General features: G+C 38.8%; 1 protein-coding gene, 2 long non-coding RNA genes and 1 pseudogene across 6 annotated transcripts in view; 1 reads left to right on the top strand and 3 right to left on the bottom strand.

Annotated features, from left to right (window-relative positions):
• The window catches only part of LOC143655598 (uncharacterized), a 98,621-nt gene extending 85,395 nt beyond the window's left edge, over positions 1–13,226 (bottom strand). For 2 of the 4 annotated variants that reach the window (XR_013162171.1, XR_013162170.1), the window contains exons 1-2: positions 13,176–13,226; positions 9,338–9,497 (exon numbers count right to left, since the gene is read on the bottom strand). This is a non-coding gene — a long non-coding RNA (uncharacterized LOC143655598). Of the gene's footprint in view, positions 1–662; positions 4,318–5,023; positions 5,220–9,337; positions 9,498–10,211; positions 10,337–13,175 lie in introns of those variants that run through there. The other 2 variants (XR_013162169.1, XR_013162172.1) reach the window with 2 other exon arrangements.
• LOC143655600 (uncharacterized) overlaps positions 1–21,426 on the top strand; it is a 58,298-nt gene that overhangs the window by 24,367 nt on the left and 12,505 nt on the right. The gene's annotated exons all lie outside the window — the stretch shown is intronic.
• On the bottom strand, positions 16,238–19,286 carry LOC143656455 (histone-binding protein RBBP4 pseudogene; annotated as a pseudogene).
• Positions 19,416–21,426, bottom strand: part of LOC143655597 (uncharacterized) — a 279,241-nt gene continuing 277,230 nt past the window's right edge. Inside the window, exon 3 of the mRNA XM_077126874.1 lies at positions 19,416–19,469. Within this exon, the coding sequence (XP_076982989.1) occupies positions 19,461–19,469 (9 nt within the window). The 3' untranslated portion in view covers positions 19,416–19,460. The remainder of the gene's footprint in view (positions 19,470–21,426) is intronic.

The raw sequence follows: 21,426 nt of genomic DNA, 5'->3' as shown, positions 1-21,426 counted from the left end.
TTTTGGAGGCTTGATTAACAGCAGAGTGAAAGGATATTCAGAACTTCTTAAGTGGACTTGTTGCCAGGTTCAGGTTTCTAGGATCTTGGCCACGACCTGAGAAAGAATCCAAGGGCACAGCACAGAAGAAGCAGGCAGAAAATTCATTGAGCACCCATGCAGAGAGGGAAAATGTGGGCACTCTCACAAGCAAAGAGCCACGAGAGGCAAGAGGTCCCGGCAATGCGGGACAATCTGCTTTTACAGATTCGTGTTCCTTTTGTAATTTTTATTAACTATTTTCCTATCTTCCACTTTTCCTTCCTTTGTGGATGCTTGGTTGTTGAGGACTCATGCAGGCAGGGTCAATTGGCTCCACCCTACTCCCTCCTCTGCGATGCTTGAGCGTAGATGCTTCACCCAGGTGGGCCAATTGGTCCCCAGGTGCTATTTATTGCTGTTTTTCTAAGAAAAATCTTTCTCCTTGTGTCCTGACCACTTCTTGGAATTTGCCCTTTGCTAGTCCTCCAGCCACCACCCTACTTCTCACCCTGCTTCAGAATGAACTACTTTATATGAAGGAATGGTCTACCATATAAAAGGTTTGAAAGCCTTGATGTAAATATAAGCTTCTCCTAGAATTTTTATTTCTGTAGAAGCAGTAGAAAGCTCAAATTCTTCTATGACCATATCAATTTAAATTCATCTTAGCTATTTGTTTATCCAGCCTTCTGTACAGTAATTCCCCTTCTGTTAACTAGATTTATTGTATAGTTCTTTCATCCTGTCACTCACTAAAGCAAGTGCTGAATATTCCTTGTCTATTCTAAAACAAAAGGGAATCACAGTGTCCTGAAGGCCATTAAGTATTCAGTAGTATTGTGGATATATTTTACATCAGTTAAGAAATAGATAATACACTACTGATTTGATCTGGCCAATAAAAATGTTGTGCTTTTATGAATGTAGTGTCATATATCACACTCTGAACTTTAACTTACAGGTCCTAAAGCCTTCGTCTGTAATTATAATTGGACATTGTATTAGTGGCTGTCAGTGCACTGTCCCTATTTCCCTGCCCTTCCTACTTAAGCATACATCAATGCAAGTCTAACAGCCAGCACCTCAGGATTTTCTCTGACCTCCAAGTCCTCTTTGCCTATCGATGCAGAAGACCACAAGTATTGGGGATTTAATGATATCCCTGATTATAAAACTCTCAAGCAATGACTAAAGGGAATAAATATCCCAGTTCTTCTGCCCCTCTTCTGAGAAAATTCTGAGGCATGTACTTAGACTACCTCCCAGATTTTCCCCAGTGGGATTAAGTGCAATTACCCACAATGATAACAGGGCTGAAAACATGCTTTATCGTGTTTTAGCTATTTGTTTATTCAGCCTTCCGTCCTAGTTTATCAGGGCTTCCGTAACAGAGTACTAGAGACTAATTGGCTTAAATGACCGAAATTTATTGTCTCGTGGTTCTGGAGGCTGGAAGTCTGAAATCAAGGTGGCAGCAAGACTCTGCTTCCTCTTATAGAGAGAAACCATCCCATGCCTCTTCCCTGACTTCTGGTAGGTGCACAGCAAACCATGGCATTTCTTGGCTTGCGGCAGCAAAACTGAACTTAGGCTTCCGTCACATGACCTTCTCACTCTCTCTCTGTCTCTCAGTCTGTGTCCAAATATCATCTCCTTCTGAGGACACAAGTCATATTGGATTAGGGCCCACCCTAATCCAGTTTAGCCTAATCTTAACTAATAACATCTTCCAGATCCTATTTTCTAACAAATTCACATTCACAGGCCCAGAGGATGAGGACGTGAACATATCTTTTGGGGCACATAATTCAATCCATAATACTTGCCCTGCCTCAGTTTTCCAATCCCCTACCACCATTTCCTTCATCTCCCAAATAAATCACTTGCACATAAATCCTTTCTTGACACTTGCTTCTACTAGGAACCAAGGCAATGGGTGTCAGAAGTGGTCCCAGGAAGCAGAGCGTCAGGATGGGATTCCAGAATTGGGTCATTTCCCCACTGGGCAGCAACAATAACCTCACTGTTCGGGCTAAGGAGGAGGATGATAACCTTTGACATGCAGTAGAGTCACATTTACTGAGATTTTGACCTATATGAATTGGACGGGTTACAGGTGGAAGAGGAGACCAGAACTATCTGAGGCAGAACCCTGACAAGTGTAAAATCTAGTGATTCTACCATCCTAAGGCCATCACCTTAGTAATTGCACACGGGGGAAAAGCAATACGCAGATCTTTGGAGGCCTGTTGGATACAGGGTCTGAGATGACATTAATAGCAGGAGATCCAAAAATGCCATCTTGGCCCCCTGTTAGAGCAGAGATGCATGATGCCACTTGATAAAGGAGTTCTGGCCCAAGTTCCATCTGTGGATCCAAAGATCCATGGACTCACTCTGTGGTCATTCCCTTAATTTTGAATGCATTATTCAGAATTAATATATTTAATGGCTGGCAGAACCCCACACTGACTCCATGCCCTATAGTATAAGAACCATAATAGTTGCAAAGGACCATGGAAACCTTGACATTGAGCCCCCGTCTGTAGCCCCTGTCATGGTCAAAATAATAAATCAGAAGTAATACCAAATCTTAGGTGGAATATCAGAGTTCAGTGCCACATTCAAGACTTCAAAGATGCAGAGGTGGTAGTTTTCATCATATTACTACTTAATTCACCAGTCTGGCCCCTGTAAAATCCAGATATATTATAACAGATGATGGTAAACTGCCACAATCCTAACTAAATGGCGATCCCAATTGCAGCTGCTGGGCTGGATGTGGTATCTTCATCAGATCAGCAGAGTCTGGCACTTGGTATATAACTATGGATATGACAACTGCATTCTTTTCACTCACCATCAAGAATGCAAATCAAAAGCAATTCACATTTACTTGGAACAGAGAGCAGTACACATTCATGATCTTAACATCTACCCTCTGCACAGTAGAGTATGAAAAGAACTTGGCCTGTTGGAATTCAAATATACATCAAATGGCCCACTATATTAATGTTATCATGTTATTCATATCTGGTGAACAGGAGGTGACAAGTACTCTGGATTCCCTAGTAAGACCCATTCATTCTAGAGAGTGGAAAATAAATCTGACAAAGGGTTCTGGGATCTGCTATGTTGGTGAAACATGTAGGGATCCAGTAGAAATTTTTTTAAGGGGAATTTCCCAAGATATAATTTCACTTAAGCAATTATAATCTCAACTAGAAATTGTCTGTGAAATGCCAGGATATTCCTTCCAAAGAAAAGGATAAGTTATAGTACTTTCCTATTACCGAGAAAGAGACAGAATGTTTAGCGTACCACCTTGGAATTTAGAAACTATATACTATGCTTGGCAAAATCGTTTTGAACCATTTATTGAGTGACTATGGAAACTGCCAGTTCTGAGGCCAACCTAGAGCAATAGTTGACTTAGCAGCACTACTACTCTGGTCATACAACCAAGCAAATCCTAAAGTGCCAGGGGTCCTCACAATCTATGAGGATGCAATGTGGATTCTCTGACCAACTCCAACAGCGGGATCCCAATGCAGCCCCTAATTTGAAAATTAGCTCCCATCAAGGTACTGAGCCCTAAGAGAGACAAGGGCCTGGCTGGAGTATGCCATGCCGCTATGCAATTGAAGATGCTCACCTTGAACTGCACATTGTCAGCCACATTCTATAAAGTTAAAAGGACACAATAGCAACTCATCATATGACCCAAAAGGCCCAAATAAGTTACAGAAACAGGTGGCCCAGACCCTCATGTTATCCAGCTCTGTAGCACTGACTCCAATCCCTCAACTCACACCTGTGGCCTTACGAAGGTTCATTCTGACCAGCTGATAAAGGAAGAAAAGGGGAAAAGAACTTGAGCCTGATTCACAAATGAGTCCGTTTGATTTATTGGTTTGGGTTGAAAATATTGCTGCCATAATACACCCCCACTCACGAGTGACCCTGAAAGACAACTGTTACGGTTTGCTAAAGCTGCCAGAATATAATATACCTGGATGGACTGGCTTTTACAAAGGGGATTTACAGTTCTTAGGCCATGAAAATGTCCAAATTAAAACATCAACAGGTTGATACCTGGACTCCAAAGAAAGGCTGCTGGCATCTGGGACATCTCTGACATCTGGGAAGGCATGTGGCCAGTGTCTGGGATCCTTCACTCCCAGCCCAGGTTCCATTGCTCTCAGCTTCTGATTCCAGGGGCCCTCCAAGCATCTGTGTCTGGGTTTCATCTCTCTGCTCTCTGTGTTGACTCTGAGTTCTCTGTCACAAAGAGCTCTAGGAAAGGATTAAGACTCACCTTGGGTGGGCAGGGTCACAGCTCCACGGAAAAAAAACAAGAGGACTCACCCAACAACAGGTCTATACCCACAAGATTGGATTAAATGAACATGGCTTAAAAAAAAAAAAGGGTTTTCTGGGGTACATAACAGTTGCAAACCAGCACAGTAATAGTGAGGGGAAATCCTTCCTGAAGGTTTAGAGCTCCCAGCTTGGGTTTTAAAGAAAACCATGAGAAGCTTTGGCTTTAGAGATAGGAAGCACCAGAAAGATTAGAAGTTCTGAAAGTAAACTCTTACCTATTTTGTAACTTCCCCTACAGTCAACCCAAACTGTCTAAAATGAGAACCAGTGATCTAAGAGACATATTAGACAAAATAGGATCTAAATATGGACACCTCTGGGGGCACAGCATTCTATCACTCAGGAAAATGCTTCTCACAGACTTATCTACACAGAGTAATGAGTGCAAAGCTGGGTTGTAAAAACACAATCCGTGCCCATAAGGAGCTCCCACACTGAAATCTTCATCACCTTCCAATATCCAGCACTAACTATAAATAAGTCATTCTGGAAAAGTTCATTTTGGGGACTCTAATTTAATCACCAGAACTTCTAGAACTGTTTGGTACAGGTCGATGGACAAGCAAACATACATACATGTACCCTCACACACAGAAAGTCTGTCTAACTTCTGATTTACCTTTTTTGAATTTCTTCTCAGGCGGTTGGCGTACATGATGTGAAATCCCTGATGCTGTCTTGTTATCAGCACCTACGTTTCTGAGCTCTCCTTTTCTTCTTCTGTCACCTGTCATTTTTCTTGTGACTTTCAGATTTTGCACAGGAAACCCTACCTACTGTTAACATCGCCTTCTCGCAGAGCCCTTCTTGCTTTCCTGCTAGACAAAAAAATGGACTAATCATTGCTGTGTCGAGGTTTCTGTTGGCCTTGCTCATTGCACAAATGAATTTAGAATATTTTTCCAAAGATACTTTCATTTTAAAATTTTCCTGATTTCTGGGCTCAGTGCCACTCAGATGCTTGAGGGTACCAGATAATCAAAATTTATTATAAATAAACATAATGATCCTAAATTTGTTTATCACAATTCCAACAGTGATAAATTTGCAAGTCTATGCTTTTATTAAGAGCGGATATAAGAAACGATCCTCTGATGAACATGTCTCACACCTGTGGAATCAATTTTCTATGCACTATTGCTATTCATGTTGCTAAGAAGTTTACTCATTTAATGAGCATTTGCCAAGTTTTTATTATCTTTGAAGCCCTTTGCTAAGCATGGGAAATATGAAGATAAGTAAGACAGAGTCCCTCTTCTCAGGAAACTCACATTTTAGAGGGGGAAACAAACAAGAACATAATTTATTTTGATTTGATTTGATAAACACTGCAGCAGAAGCACACATAAGGCACAATGGGAAATCAGAGGTGGGCAGACCCAGCTTTGCCAGTGGGATCTAGAAAGCTCTTACAGGAATTGTGACATCTGAGCTATATTTGGAAGGACGAACTTTGCCAAACCAAAAAGCTGAGAATGGGAGAATAAAGGAACTACCTGTGCCAAGGCCTAGAAACACGGCATGGCAATATATTCTAGAGAACAAGGTGAGTGAAGGAAATAAGGTTCAGGAGAAATGCAAGGGCACAATCCAGAATGCCCTCATGTACCACGCTGGACACTGGTCTTTAACTGAGATGCTAAATGGAGTCACTGAAGGACTTTATACATGACAGTAACCTGATCAGACTCGCACTTTACAAAATCACTCTAACCATAACAGAGGAAAGATTGAATAAAGGTGAGATGAAAAACCAGACACCCAGCTAAGAAGCGTCTTTAATAGTCTTCGTGAGAAATATAAGAGCCTAACACCAGAAGCGGCCATGGGCTGGTAGCAGAGGTGACAGACCAGAGAAACATCTGAGATAAAATAAATAGGATCAAGTGATTAACTTGCTTGTGGTGAGGAAGGAAGAAGAGGAAAGGAACAGCAGGAGGAGTCACGAAGGACACCCAGGTTTCCAGCATGTGAATCAAGATGTTAAGTGTGGCTTCATTAACCACGTTATAAGGTGTCGGGGCAGAACAAGTTTTGGAAAGCACGATGGAGGTTCATTTTGGAAATGCTGAATTTAAATAGCCTGTAGGATACCTTTTGGAGATATATGTAGATCGCTATCTATAGGTTAGGATCTCAGAAGAAAGATCAGCGCTAGACAGATAAGGCATACAAGTAGTTTAAGTTAAATTTCTCTCCCAAATTACAACCTGAAATGGAAACCACACAAAATTATCATGCTTATAAATTAATATGCAGAAACCCTTCCCAAATGGAAACTAAGTTTAAGAACCATTCATAGTCATTAAGGTAGTTGGCTCTGTCTCCTGCTAAGAGGAATTGATAAAATCCCTCCAAGTAAAAATTATGTTATCTTCCATTTCTTTGAAGTTTATCAAGACCAAAGTCTTGCTCTTCTCTTAGGTTTTAATAATTTATTTTTATAATTATTATATTTGCTAATTAATGTAACCCAAATATCAATGGCTGTGTTTAGCCCTGAACTAACTCTTGTAGGCAAGAGAGCTCACCCACATCTAGGGTACATTCTTTTCCATCTGATGTGTGTTGTTCCATTCCAGATTTTTTTAATTACCTACTAAAAATCAAATAATTTTGTCATACATTGAAAAAACTGACATTCAGTCATACAGTCACTCTACCTTTCAAAATATTTTAAATATTTGCTTCAAACAATAATTGCAACCTCCCAAAATCACTACAATGGCTTCTGATAAGCTCAGTTTCCCACCTCATAAAGTATACACCATCACCTCATTCAAATCCCATGTTCCAGAGAATGGATTTCTTTAAAAGCAAAAATTAATAAAATGCCTTGATAAAAGTCAAAACTCCTTCCTGAATCTCACTCCAACATAGTTAGATTTTGCAGCACAATAAGCTTCTAATCACATCCGAATGGTACAGATTTATGCAAAGAGTTTATGCAAGAATTAATGGGTATTAAGAATGTCACTCTATGCATACCGATACGTGATTATGCCTTAAGATATGTAAAATCACCCAGCTGGAAATATGCTAAAAATAATAAGGCTACAGTTGGAAATGCTATTTTAATTATAAATTTATTTTCTATTTTTAGGTGGTACTTATCTTCACTTACTTGTATTATATATACATTATTTTAATGTAAAATTTTCTTTCCCTAAAATTCTTCCATATAGAAAATTAAGAAAATATATCATTGACATATAAAATAGTTTCAACATTCAGAAAGCTCCTAAGAGAGGTTTATATTTTCATTTCAAAGAGAGAAAAAAGACTATAGCCACAATTAAATTCATGTGCCTAATTAAATTAGGTAAGTAGGGTTTAAGATATGTTCACTTGATGCAAAAATTGTAATCTCAGACATAGAAAGGATAAAAGATATACTTAGGCACCAATCAAAAGAATTGAATTATACTACTTTTCATCTTAGTTTCCAGATCATCTCTAATTTATTAAGGAAGGAAAGCAACATCATTGAGCAGGCTTTCCAGCCAGTCACATTATATACACAATTTATCATTACCTAATTTAATCCTTTAAATATACATTATTATTAGCCTCATTTTATTAAAGAACAAAGAACCTTACATATAGCCCCTGTGGGGGTTTTAAAATATGTTCACAGATTCTTTGCAAAGGTGGAGTCTAATTCACTTCTCCTCGGGTGCGCTGGACTCATGATTCAACTTGAACACACAGAATAAGGCAAGAGTCTGTTTGTCACCTCTGAGACTAGATCAGAAAAGGCACTGGGGCTTCCTCCTTATTCTCTTTTTTGGATGGCTCATTCTGGGGAACACTAGCTGCCGTATCCTGAGAACACTGGAGCAAAGCAACTCTATGGAAAAGTTCACGTGGCAAAGAACCAGGGCCCCCGTCAACAGCCCTGGGAGTGAGTTGGCATGGAAGCAGTCTTCCAGCTCGTCAAGCCTTCAGATAGCTGCAGCCCCAGGACAATACCCTTGAACGCGAGCTCAGGAGAGACCTAGAACCATGCCCAAATGGGAAGTCATACCCAAATTCCTTACTCTCAGAAACTGTGTGAGAATATAAATATTGTTGCTTTAAGATGCTAAGTTTTTTTGCTCTTTTTTTTAAATTTGTAATATGGTAGACAGACATAAACATAAAATGTCCCATGTTAACCATTTTTAAGTGTACCACTCAGTGGTGTTAATTACGTTCACAATGTTTTGCCATTATCATAACCATCCATTTCCATCTATTCAAAGAGAAACTCTGTGTTCTTTAAGCAATAATTTCCCATTCTCCTCTTCCTATAGTTCCTAGACTTTTTATCTCCATGGATTTGTTTATTCTAAATATTTCATGTAAGTAGAATCATACAATAGTTGTCCTTTTGTATATTTCTCTAAGCATGATAGTCCAAGTTGAAGCATGTATCAGAACTTCATTCCTTTTTTATGGCTGAATAATATTCCATTGTAAGGATTTACCACATTTTGTTAATCTGTTCATCTGCTGATGGACACTGCCCCTAATGCCTGTGAGAGCTCCAGTTAGCAACTTCCTTTATCTTTAGTTTCCTTATTATAAACTACAGATAATATTCCTACTCAAGTTGTTTTAAAGATCAAATAGGAAATGAGTTGACTCTACGTCTGCTTTCCTCCCTCTTCCTTATCCCACTTGAAAATCTGAACTGGATTCTAGGGAGAGTCTAGCCTCACAAACAGAGAAAAATGTCTGGAAGAGGAGAGCTTGTGCGCATACTTCTTGCTGGCTGGGCAGTGGTTTTATAGAAGGGATAAGTAGATTTAAATCAGATGCTCCCAAATGGAAGACCATTCATGCTCAAAGCCACAGAGATATGCTCCAAACTCTCCAGACGTTGCTCTGACATTAGCATCTGTCATTTCAGTTCCTCCCCACAGCAATTTCTATGACTTAATTATCTTACCTCTGGTAAAGGATGGACAGGTATTCATACTTTGCAGATTTCTCTTCATTTTCAAAGGCATTTTTTAAACTCCTCATTATTAGCAGTCTTTATAATGGGCATCCATATAAAAATTCCACTTGTAAGAACTCCTTCCATGGACGTTCCATTATGTCAGTGTCTGTTACAATTTCACAAAGAAACACAACACAAAATTGGTGTCCTATTAAAGATGCTAAATTTTGCAGCAATTTGCAGTGCAACAATTGATAACTAAAACAGGCCTTAGTCAATAAATGGAAAAGGGAGTTTTAGAAACCAGGTTTTTCTGATTCCCAAAGCATATGTTCTTTCCACAACCCACACTTCCCACACTGCTTCTCCAAAATTTATTTAAAAGTCTATTCATTTATTGTAAGACATTTCATATATTAGCTCAGTTAACCCCTACAACAACTTGGAGAGACTGATTTTATTATAACATACAAAAAATATATTTTTGCAATTAAAAATAATTTTGAAACAAAATAAAATACATGATTTTGATATTGTGAAGCTGGTTCTACCTCCAAAGAATAATCTACCATCTCTGCATCTTCATGGAGACTGCCCTAATCTAAGCTACCATCATCTCTGGCCTCAACACTGCTATGACCCAGTTGGCCCCCCAGTTTCATAGTTTTTCCTCTCCCTGATTTATTCTTCTCATGGAAGAAGGAGTGAACTTCTTAAAATATAAATCAAACTATGTTACTTTCCTACTTAAAACCCTTCCATTGCTTTGACTGATTCCTTTTGCTGATTACACTTAATTTATCTAAATCAGAGTGAATGGAACTGATAATATGGTAATTAAATAGGTGGCATTCCATTGCAACTACAATACAACACATACCACATGATGTCTCCTCCTTTTCCACTTCCCCAGACTGGTCTTTTTTTTTCTGTTCCTAAACCCACTATTCTCCATCCAGTCTCAGGACCTTAATAATTTCTAAGACAAGGCAGAACGTGAGCTCGGGGGAATAAAAGATACGTCATGAGAAAAAATAAGAATATAACCAAAGTTTATTGAGCATTTGAATAAAACATTCCACACTAATTATAAAGCTATAAGCCATTTATATCTAAAAGTAACCTAAACAAAAGTGAGTTTATTTAGACCCCCAATTTCTCTAGCTAAATTACATTAACCACAGCTGGGTAATTTTATTATCTCTATTCTGTTTTCACTCTTTGTGGCAATGTTTCAAATGGTCTCTCCTACTGAGTTGACTACTGACGTGGTGTAGATGATTCTATATAAAAAGGGGCCACATGCTTCCATTGCACCCAGCTCAGTGCTCAGACACTGCTTTGCTCTTACTGGAACTGCTTCTCCTGGCAACTATGTCTTAATGTGCTCACTGATTCCCATACACTCCTTGGTTTTTGCCACTCCCCTTTTCTGCTTCCCTTTCTATTTTTTTAAATCTATTCCTCAGTCTTATATATTGTACACTCCTAACAACCCACCAGACTCTGGCACTCTATTCTCCGCAGCTCTTCCTTCCCTACTTTTGCTCAACATGGGAGCACAATTTACTTCTCTCAGATATCCTGTTTTGTTGACAGTGACACCAAAAAGACAATTCCCCTAGGAAATCCTACTTACTTAGGATCGTTGAGCCCAGTGATTAAAACAGTGTCCTTAGCTTCAATTATGTAGTAGAAGGGAAAATGACTACAGTAGACTTGTCTCTAACTTAGGTGTTAGGTTTTTAATAACTCGTGAGACAAAAGTCAAATATGATGAAAATTACACGTGAAAGTCTCCTAGAATACCCACTTTGTAGAATAATATCCTGTTTCTCAATAATTCATATCTCAATAGTCTTCAAGGGGTGGACAAGATTACTCTGTTTGGTTTAATACCAGGTGAAAAATTTGGCATGCTTTTGGGGGCCAAATTGTATTAACAAATAATTATCCTTGAACATAGGAATAACAATCTCCCAATAAGATAAGATTTCTATCTCTCTCCTCCTTCTCTCTCTCTTTCCCTCTGCACTGGTTTGAAAGGATGCAAGCCCTCTAGAAAATCCATGTTTTAATCAAAATCCTATTTCATAAAGTAGAATAATCCCTATTCAATACTGTATGTTTGAAACTGTAATCAGACCATCTCCCTGGATGATGTGATTTAGTCAAGAGTGGTTGTTAAACTGGATTAGGTGACGATATGTCTCCACCATTTGGGTGGGTCTTGACTGGTTTATTGGAGTCCTATAAAAGAGGAAACATTTTGGAGAATGGGAGATTCAGAGAGCAGAGAATGCTGCAACACCACAAAGCAGAAAGTCCATCAGCCAGCGACCTTTGGAGATGAAGAAGGAAAATGCCTCCCGGGGAGCTTCATGAAACCGGAAGCCAGGAGAGAAAGCTAGCAAATGATGCCATGTTCGCCATGTGCCCTTCCAGCTGAGAGAGGAGCCTGACTGTGCTCTCCATGTGCCTTCTCAATTGAGAGAGAAACCCTGAACTTCTTTGGCCTTCTTGAATCAAGGTATCTTTCCCTGGATGGATGCCTTAGATTGGACATTTCTATAGACTTGTTTTAATTGGGACATCTTCTCAGCCTTAGAACTGTAAACTACAACTTATTAAATTCCCCTTTTTAAAAACCATTCTGTTGCTGGTATATCGCATTCTAGCAGCTAGCAAACTAGACCTCTTATCAAAATTGCCAAAATTAAATTCATAGATGATGTGAATCAAGAACATACACGGAAGGCTGTGATTGATGATTGCCTTGAGAAGGTTAGAACAAAACTCTCCTTGCTTTTAGCCATAACTAGCCCCTGCATGTGACCTACTCAGGGTTCCAAGGTGTGGACATTACGGCACATATAGAGAATAATTTATTGATATCACATTATAATATACATTAAAATAATTTTATTTGTATTTCCAAATGTTATGGCTACCCTATACATCAAATAACTTGAACAATTATAGTCCCAACTTATGGAGGGTCTATGAACTAAAATAAATAACTACTGCACAAAAAAGCTTAAAGTGGTAAAATCATATAATGAAACTAATTTTTATGTCCAATGCATAACTGGAAATTTAAAAGTAAAATGTATCAGCAAATATATCCAGTTTTCTTTGGGTAACAAGCAAATATTTGCATGGTAAAGAATTTTGTCCTATTTCTGTTGTTTAAAATCATTTAACACACTTGTCCAACCACCCAAGAAATTAGAAATATATACTTCATTTGCCCAAAACTAACTGGACTTTCCAGCACAAAACCTTTCTTTCCAACTCCAAGCCTACATCTGGAGAGTAAAAGTTGAATCAACTTCCTACCTGGTAGTTTTAGCAACCTTCACCTTCTCCTTGAAAGAAAAAGCAATTAGGTGTTAATTGGATGGTTGGAAGGAAAACCTGCTGATTTCCTGGGCAAACTGGACGTGTCAGGTTAGAAAGAGAAGAATTGTTCTCATCGATTTAGATTGGGCACCTGGTAAGCCGCTCCGAAGACCCGGCACCAGTCTCAGAAAAGAGCAATAACGGTTCAAAATGACCAACCAGATAAACAGAGTCATGATCCTTTCATTTTCTGCCAATGGTTTTGTAAAAACTACAGGAATAGAAAATTAGAGGTTTTATTGCAAGACAGATGGGCATGCATGCTGGGAAGCCATATAGCTGGCCCACACACACCGATGAACAATTCCTAATTTTCATAACACTGCACTTGAAGACACAGCATATTTCCTGCCTGCGCAATGAGGCCAAGACAATATAAAAGACTCCTTTCGAATATTTTTCCAGATAGTTAAATGTGAGTGTCTAGAGAATTGCCACTTACAGTTAAGCTTGGCTGTGCCTCCTAGCAGGATTCGTTATCTCACTGCACTTGGGGTGCCGGGAGCAGGTGGGGGAGGGGAGCGTGCCGGCCTCCCGCGCCCTCGGGCTCCGCGGTGGGGTAAGCCCAACCTTGGCAGCCTCTGAGTCACATTATCCTTCTTTTCCTGCTTTTTATATTGAACACAAGATTCAAAGGCTGATTTCCAAACCTTAGCCCGGGAAACATTAAAAATACGGATTCTTTAGATCCTCCTACCTACAGTTGTGATTTAACAGGTTGGGAGGCAGACAATGCACACGTTCACATTTGGGACGCAGTACTTAAGCTCAAAAGCCTCAGAATCTAAAGTAATAAATCTCTAATAATGGAACTTAATACCTGGGCAATAAGAATAAAAATTGGGGAAGGGGAAATCATACATTAGCAGCAGCTTGTCCCTCTTTGCATAAACCCGAGGCATACTGAGCTGTTTTAAATGTCAATCTAGCCAACACCTGAATACAGAAAGTTTGGTTTGGACAGAATTAGTTTCCCAACTTCACTTCAGGGAGTATATGCAATGGTGTATTGATAAATGTTTAACAACCAGCCCTGGGAAAAGATATATAGATGTATGAATGTGCATATGGATAAGTGTATGTATGTATGTATAGATATTATCACATAGATATATATAATAGATTTTTCTGATATAAAAGATACTTAACACAATTTAAAAATAATAATAAAATATACAATATTCTTTATTATAAATTTCATATACCTATAATTCAGTGTGCCTTGCTATTTCTTGAAAACCCACTATCAGTTTTTATAATTCTATCGCCAACAATAGTCACAAAACCAGACTAAATATATGCTTGATTACTATTTGATTCAGCTAAGTAATCTCATCATGAACGAATTAGGGTAATTGTGACACAAATGTTGTTTGACAATTTTGTTTACATTAAGGAACAGAAGTAAAGTGAAATAACCAAGACGTATGCTGGAACCGCACTCATTCATCAATGGTGTGAGTGACGTCTTTGTTAAATCAGAAAATAGTGTGCAAATACTGGAAGATAATTTCCCCAAGTTTTTTATCCTTGTCACAATTTAATAATACAAACAAGACACGCAAGTTTAATCAGCAGACGTTAATATTTTCTTCATTGCTTTTAAAATATAGACAGACAACAAGACATTAGATCCGGCCCTGACGAGCAGCATTTGCTGACATCTGTGGATTAAAGATTTGGGTGATTTCAAACTACTAGGAGGTAGTTACTGAGTGTGGCGCTGGAAGGAGATGCATAGTAGCATCTCTTTTACTGAGTGATTGACTCACATAGCCTCAAGAGCAGAAATAACATTTAAAAGTCATAAACGAATTAGGACGTAAAGAGTGTGGAGTATTTGGGAACTATGTTTTTAATTTAATTTATTCAATCAAATTTATATAATTTAATTTTTATTCATGATTGTGTTTAACAACTGCTTCACAAAATTCCTGAACACAGGCCTGTTGGTGCCACTGTTACATATTTACTCCCATTGTACAGGGGAGAAGAGGCAAGGCAAAATAGTCAGGTTAGAGACAGCCCATGCTGTGAGAAGAGGCGAGGAGAGGAGAGGGAGACAGTGCAAGATAAAATGTAGGAAAACTCCCCAGCTATTTGCAATCCTCGCTCTCAGATATTACCATTTCTTCGTCATATAGGTAACATCTCACTGGACAGGATCATCAACAGAACAATGGAAATCAATGAGCTGAGAGTAGAACATATTCTCTGACCACCCTGTGTTCTCTAAACGCAATGAGCCAGTGGTTTTCAACTCTGGGGCCCATCAAAATCACCCATGATTATGTCTTTTAACACACTTATCGGGGCCACCTAACCCGGGATTTCCTAAGGTGATTCTACATTCCAACTACCTTGAAATTTTAACCTAAATGTTCAGCTTTTGATGGTGTCTATTTGGCTTAAGCTTAGAGAGAGTTCATTTCTAAAAGTCCATCTTGAAACAAGGTAACTATGATATCAATCTCAGCAAGTGAATGAAATAATCTATTTCTGCATTAGGAAATGATATATAGTAAATTCTTTTGGGGATCAGTCAAGAAAAAAAGGAGGCATCTCACTTATAAAATTTCTTTTTGTTTTGTTTTTGTTTTTAATGTTGAAAAGCAACTTATTCCATTATAAGCACTTACACAGTCATGGAGAGAAACAGGTCACACACAAGGGAAATGGTATCAAACTAGTGGTAAAGGACTACTCCTAAAAAAAAGTGCAAACTCTTATCCAGGACTAATTTTAATTAATATTAAAAACAAATTATCAACTATTGAGTTATTCTTCTCAATGGTTGGACTGTCCGCCGGTGGTAAAACTATCAGGTAAAAACATATATCTTTACAATTTGATGGTCCCAAGTTTAAAAAAACAACCATTTCATAGAAAGGAAAAAAATAATATGAAACAGCTCAAGCAAATACATGAACGAGCAAAAATATATGGGGAAAGAGGAGCATGCAAAATAAAGTTTTTACTTAACTGAAGAAACTGAGAGGAGACTGATCTACATAGGAAAATGTGCATCCTGAAAAGTCAGGTATGACCATTTCAGAGTAGGAATCTATATGACTTGAGTCTCTCTCCTATTTCCTGAATAAACACATCCTGCAGTACTATACTTTATGGCTCAGATGCCCACCCAGTGTGGCTCTATTCTTTATCCACTTTAACCTTAAGTGAGCCTGAAAAACTTGAGAATACAGCATAAGAATAAAAATGACCACAAACATATATTCCCCTTTCTGCGCTTACTTCAAACCTGGTTTGATTCTAGAAAATTCCTTGAGAAAATTTAAATATAAGTTTGCGGCTTTGATGAGTCAAGTTCCCCAGTTAATATTTAGGAAACTCCCACTGTCTGGGCTAATAGCATTGCTGATAGTAAGCACTAGAGGGAGAACCAAACAAAGTCTGTGTCACAAAACCAGTTTTAACTCCGTCACAGGGTTGACAGGGAAAAAGGGGAGTTTAAAATCACAAGTGCAGACACATCTAGGATACTTATCCTTCTGGATCCATACCTCCTTCAGAATCTTCAGCATTATAAATATTCTCTGCCATCTGCAACACTTGTATGATATTGTCTTCTGGTATAGAATAAATCACCCAAGGTTCATTGGGATTCCAGGAGAAATCAGATATCTTGGCAGTGTGACTGCCATGAATAAACAATGACTCTGGTGGCCCATCTTGCATCTTCTGGAGATTGTTCCTCTCCAATTTTACTTAAATCCCAGACATAAAGTTGACAATCAGTAACACTGGAAGTCAGAATAATTCAATTGTGAGTTGACTGCTGAACCTGGAATATTTCATCCTTATGTGATTCATAGGAATGCAATATGAGTTTTAGATTTCTCAGATCCCACAAGGCAACAGCCTGATCCTGTGGCAAGAATGAACTCACTTTATAAAGATTGAAGAGAAGCCATTCTCTTCAGCAGTGTGTGCATCAACTGAGTGGCTTGGTTTGGCAGTATTGTTTGAACAAGTATCCAAGATCAGAAGTTTCTGATCATCAGCAACTGACACAAACAGAATCTTATAAAGCAGATGCCAATACACTTCTACTATAGCTTTGCCCTTTTAAAGATGGTCTTCACAGCCACCATTTTTCCTTCCTTTGAAATGACACTGATGTCCCAAAGGAGATGGTATGGTCATCTGAAGCAATAAGTAAGTGCACACTGAGATGTGGGTTCAAAAAAGCCCACAGTCTTCCTTCTGATGTCCACAAAGACACTAGGCTGGGTTGCACTCTCCAAAAGGGTCTGGTTTAGGAGAGTATTTGTGTAGTCAAAAACAAGAACGTCACTGGATAGTCTTTGTTGCAATGATGCAAGGATTCTGGAGCATATAACAAGCACTGTTCACTTCTCCTTTGTGGTTGATCTTAATTCCTATTTCAATTTTTCCACTAACTGGGCCAAAATCTCCAAATTCTCCTTTCTCACTGCCGTAGTTTGATGCCATAGATGCATCAAACTAAGCATCATGATTAGGGAGCTGCCCACTGGCTATTACAAGATGGTTCTGTTCATCTGATGTGTGTGTCCACAGGGCAAGTTGATGAATGCTGAAATATTTTCCTTCTGGTCTGGTTCCATCTGGAAGCCACTGAGCAGTGAGGCTGGACCACTCTAGGGCATGGTCATGACCAAATCATAAAGAAAAGGAATGTTCTTTTTCCATATATTGTACTCTTCATTGATCACACGTTCTTCTACTGTGTCGTCAAAGGCTTCTTTGTCGGCATGGTGGACAGGCAAGCAGGGATGGGGGTCGGGTTCACAGAGTTGAGCATTGCAGGAGCTATAAAATTTCTTGAATGTTTTAAACTATTCAGTCATAAACTCCTATGAGTGAAATGTTTATGTTCACAATATTCTTTTGCCTTGTTTCAACTATCAAAATTGAAAAATTAAGAAGATACAAACTTTGATCTGACTGACAAAATGAAAACAGGGACAAAAAATTGTATTTCAGGACATATTTTCAAAGTCGTCCGCATGGGATTATGTTCCAAGTTTGGAAAATCCCTTTACTTTAAATGGGATTTACATGGTTACATTTCAAACTGCTTTGAAATTTTAGCCAAGAATATTCAACCTTTGATGGTGTCTATTTGGGTTTAAGCTCAAAATGGATAACTTACTTTCAAAAGTATTTCAGCACTCAAGAATTCTGAACTTAGGAAACAACCATTTAACAATTTTTAGTTTTAACCAATTTTAAGATAAGATAATTAGCAAGTTGTTTTAGTTTGTTAAAACTGGCAGAATTCGATGTACTAGAAACAGCTTTTTTTTAATTAAATTGCAAGTTTACAGTTCTAAAGCCATGAAAATGGCCAAATTAAGGCACCAACAAGAGGTTACCTTCACTCAAGAAAAGCTGATGCAGTCCAGAACCCCTCTGTTAGCTAGGAAGGCACATGGTGACATCTGCTAGCTTTCTCTCCTGGCTTCTCATTTCATAAGGATTCCCTGGGAATGTTTTCCTTCTGCATCTCCAAAAGTCTCTAGCTATATGGGCTCTAAAACTTTTACAAAATGGTTCCCTCTTAATGGACTCTAGTAAGCAACCTCATCTTGAATGGGTGGAGACACACTTCCATGGAAACCACCAAATCAAAAGGTACCCCCCCACACTTGGATGGGTCATATCTCCATGGAAACAAACAAAAGATCCCATCAGCAATATTTGAATGAAGGTTAAAGAACATGGCTTTTCTGGGGTACACAACAGCCTCAAACCAGCACACAAGTTAATTAAAAATTATTTTAATAGCAAAAGACAAAATTATTTCCAAAAATGCCTTTACACAATGAAAACAACTTAGAAGAGATCCATAGTATTTATAATCTGAACTTGAATTTACAAATATTAGTAGTCATCTGATGCTCTAATGCTGAGCATTAAACAAAAGCATCCTATCAATTTACATGTGCTAATTAAATTGCTAAACTTGGATGTTTTCACATTTTAATCATTTTTCTAGACAGCAGTCTCTTCTTAGGAGATGAGTATCTTGAGAACATGCAGTTTTGCCAGAACCCCTCCCTGCATCGCCATTTTCTTCATTTATATATGGCTTCTCCCTCCACCCCCACGCCCCAGTGATGCCAGGACTGGTGACAGTGTTTCCAACAGCATGACTCATATTGGATGGTAGTCACATTGATAGAGCTGGTAGCACAACTGCAAGACAAACAGGGGGTCAGGGTAGGGTTCAAATTACCCATTTGCCCCTGAAGTAAGGGCACAACTCCACTTCCAGAGCATAGGCAGAAAACTGTGGGCACAAACTATAAAACATCACTATCTAGGCAGAGTGCTAACTTTCCAATTATCAGTTCATTCCTGTTCATTTATTTTCACCTTTTTATTGCTTACAAACCCTCCTAGTCAATACATTGGCCATATACCACCTAATGTTCTTTGACGCTTATTACAATTCCCCTCAAACTAAAATTCTAAAATAGCCTTTTACATACTAAAGTTTTACCTCTGCCAATGTCAAATTGCAAAACCTTCCTTACCCGTTCATTGCATCAAATACTTGATTTCCCCAGATGCTAAATCATTAATCTTGTCTGGATGTATTTCAAGATCAAAGCTCCCATTTTAATAAATTTACATGACAACCAGCAGTAAATCCTCAGATACCCACCTTTGTGGTTCATGATAGGACTAAATCGTATATCCAAAGCTGACACGTACACTACTGGATCTGGAAACAAAGAACATATTTAGGGGATTAGATTTAGACAAAGACAGCAAGAGATCTTCCTTTTACACGGTTTTCCTTATTTGAGCACATGTAATAAATTTATAGCTCTCCAGGTTAACGGAAAACATGGATGTTATTATACATGCTGCTTGGTTCCCTCTGACTCTCTTGAAAATAATCTAAGAACAAGGCTTTGTAGGGTTTCCTGTAACAGAGCTTTGCTGCCACCAACTGAACACATTCATTCCATGCAAGTGGGGTTTTTCTTTAGAAACTTGTGCTGAAAAGAAAGGGAAGGGAAGATCACATATTGTCCTGATCTGGGTCCAAAACCCTAGCCAGCACTCCATTTCCAATCAGTAACACCAGTAGAGCATCAAAAGAAAGCTGAAAATTCATGCCTTGACATTAGCAACAGCTGCCCTCCCTTCATTACTTTAAACCAATGTATACTAATATACAACTCATTCATTTGCAAGCAAAGAGAACTTAGTTTATCCATAAAAATCAGCATAAATCAAAGGCTTTGTGCCAAGAATGTTATGTCATGAAATAACAATGTTGACCTGGTCAGTGAACTGGGCTAAGTGGCAGGCTTTGAATTGATGGTGGTTACCAGGTCAGGGAAGTACACTACTATAATACCATTCTCACCAGTGAGTCCTTTTGAAAAATACAGAGAGGTTTCCACAGGCAGTCCTAGCTTCTTCTCCCCAGGCCAAATCCACTTCCAAATTTGAAGGGATTAGTCAAGTGTCCTAGATCCTGGCAATTCATCAGAACTCATCACATCAAAACACATGCAAACTCTAAGCTCCCCCTGCCCAGAACTACTAATCAGAATTTCCCAGACAGAGATTTTGGCTTTGCACTATTTTTCAGTCCAACGATGAGCCCGATGCTCAGTCAGAGTTGAAAGCTTAGTCCCTTCCCCTCATCTTTTGGATGGCTAGAAAAATAAAAGTAAACCACCAAAATGTGTTCATGGACCCTCAAACACAAAGTCCTGAGAAGGCTTGGAGCTCTGGTTTGGAGAGTGCAATGCCAGGACTCATTGGGGAGATTCAATCTGTGTGGAAATACCTCCCAGTCTGCTGAACTTTCCCGTACTGTCTTCATTAAGAAAACAGAGTTTGAAGATAATAAAGAAAATAACTGCGCTTAATTTCCATTTCAGAACTGGCCCATTTAGCCTGAAATTTTTGACTCAAACCTTGTGAGAGCTGGAAATATTTTACTATCAGTCAAATGCAACCTACTTTGTTAATTCCCAAGACTCTAAGACTTTCCCCTGACATAGGCAGCCCACATATGGGATGTTTTAAGTAAAAATATGAAGTTTTTCATGAATTTGGCTTCTATTTGTAGTACATAAAAGGAAATGATTTAAAACATGGCATGATTCTTTTCCTGCAGTTTTGTAATTGTTTTTTACCTTCCCTCTTTGGAGGATTCATTTAGATTTATTTCAATGTGTTATAAAAAAGGTCCCACCACCACGATCCCAGAAAGAGAGTAAATGCTTTACTTCTCCTCTTTCCTGAACCCCCAATTCAGAGCTTCTTATTTTTGGAAATTCAATTTACAGTGACTCATGGGGTGAGCGGGAACAGCAGAGAGGTTGGTGGCAGTAAGTGGCTAAATTCCTTGATTGAGTTACAGATCCATACAAAGCAAGAGTCCCTACCAGAAATCTGTTAGGATTCAGGCATGGAGCACATGCTGAGGGCAGCTGATCCAAAGGAATGAAGGGAAATGGAAAATGAGTTGCTCCGTAATAAAGCCTTAGCAGTTGGAGGGACGCAGGGTGGAGGGACATAGGGCACAAGCCACCCTGCTTTGTACCCTTGTGGAAGAGCATAGAGCTAAAAGCAAGAACAAGTCTTCTTCCTGCTTCCAAACAGAATACGGAAGAGATTCCGGATTTCTGAGGATGCTGGAGAATGTAAATATGATT

This window comes from Tamandua tetradactyla, chromosome 14, assembly GCF_023851605.1.
Source record: "Tamandua tetradactyla isolate mTamTet1 chromosome 14, mTamTet1.pri, whole genome shotgun sequence".
Classification (NCBI taxonomy): Eukaryota; Metazoa; Chordata; class Mammalia; order Pilosa; family Myrmecophagidae; genus Tamandua; species Tamandua tetradactyla.
This window is presented reverse-complemented; position numbering and strand designations above follow the sequence as displayed.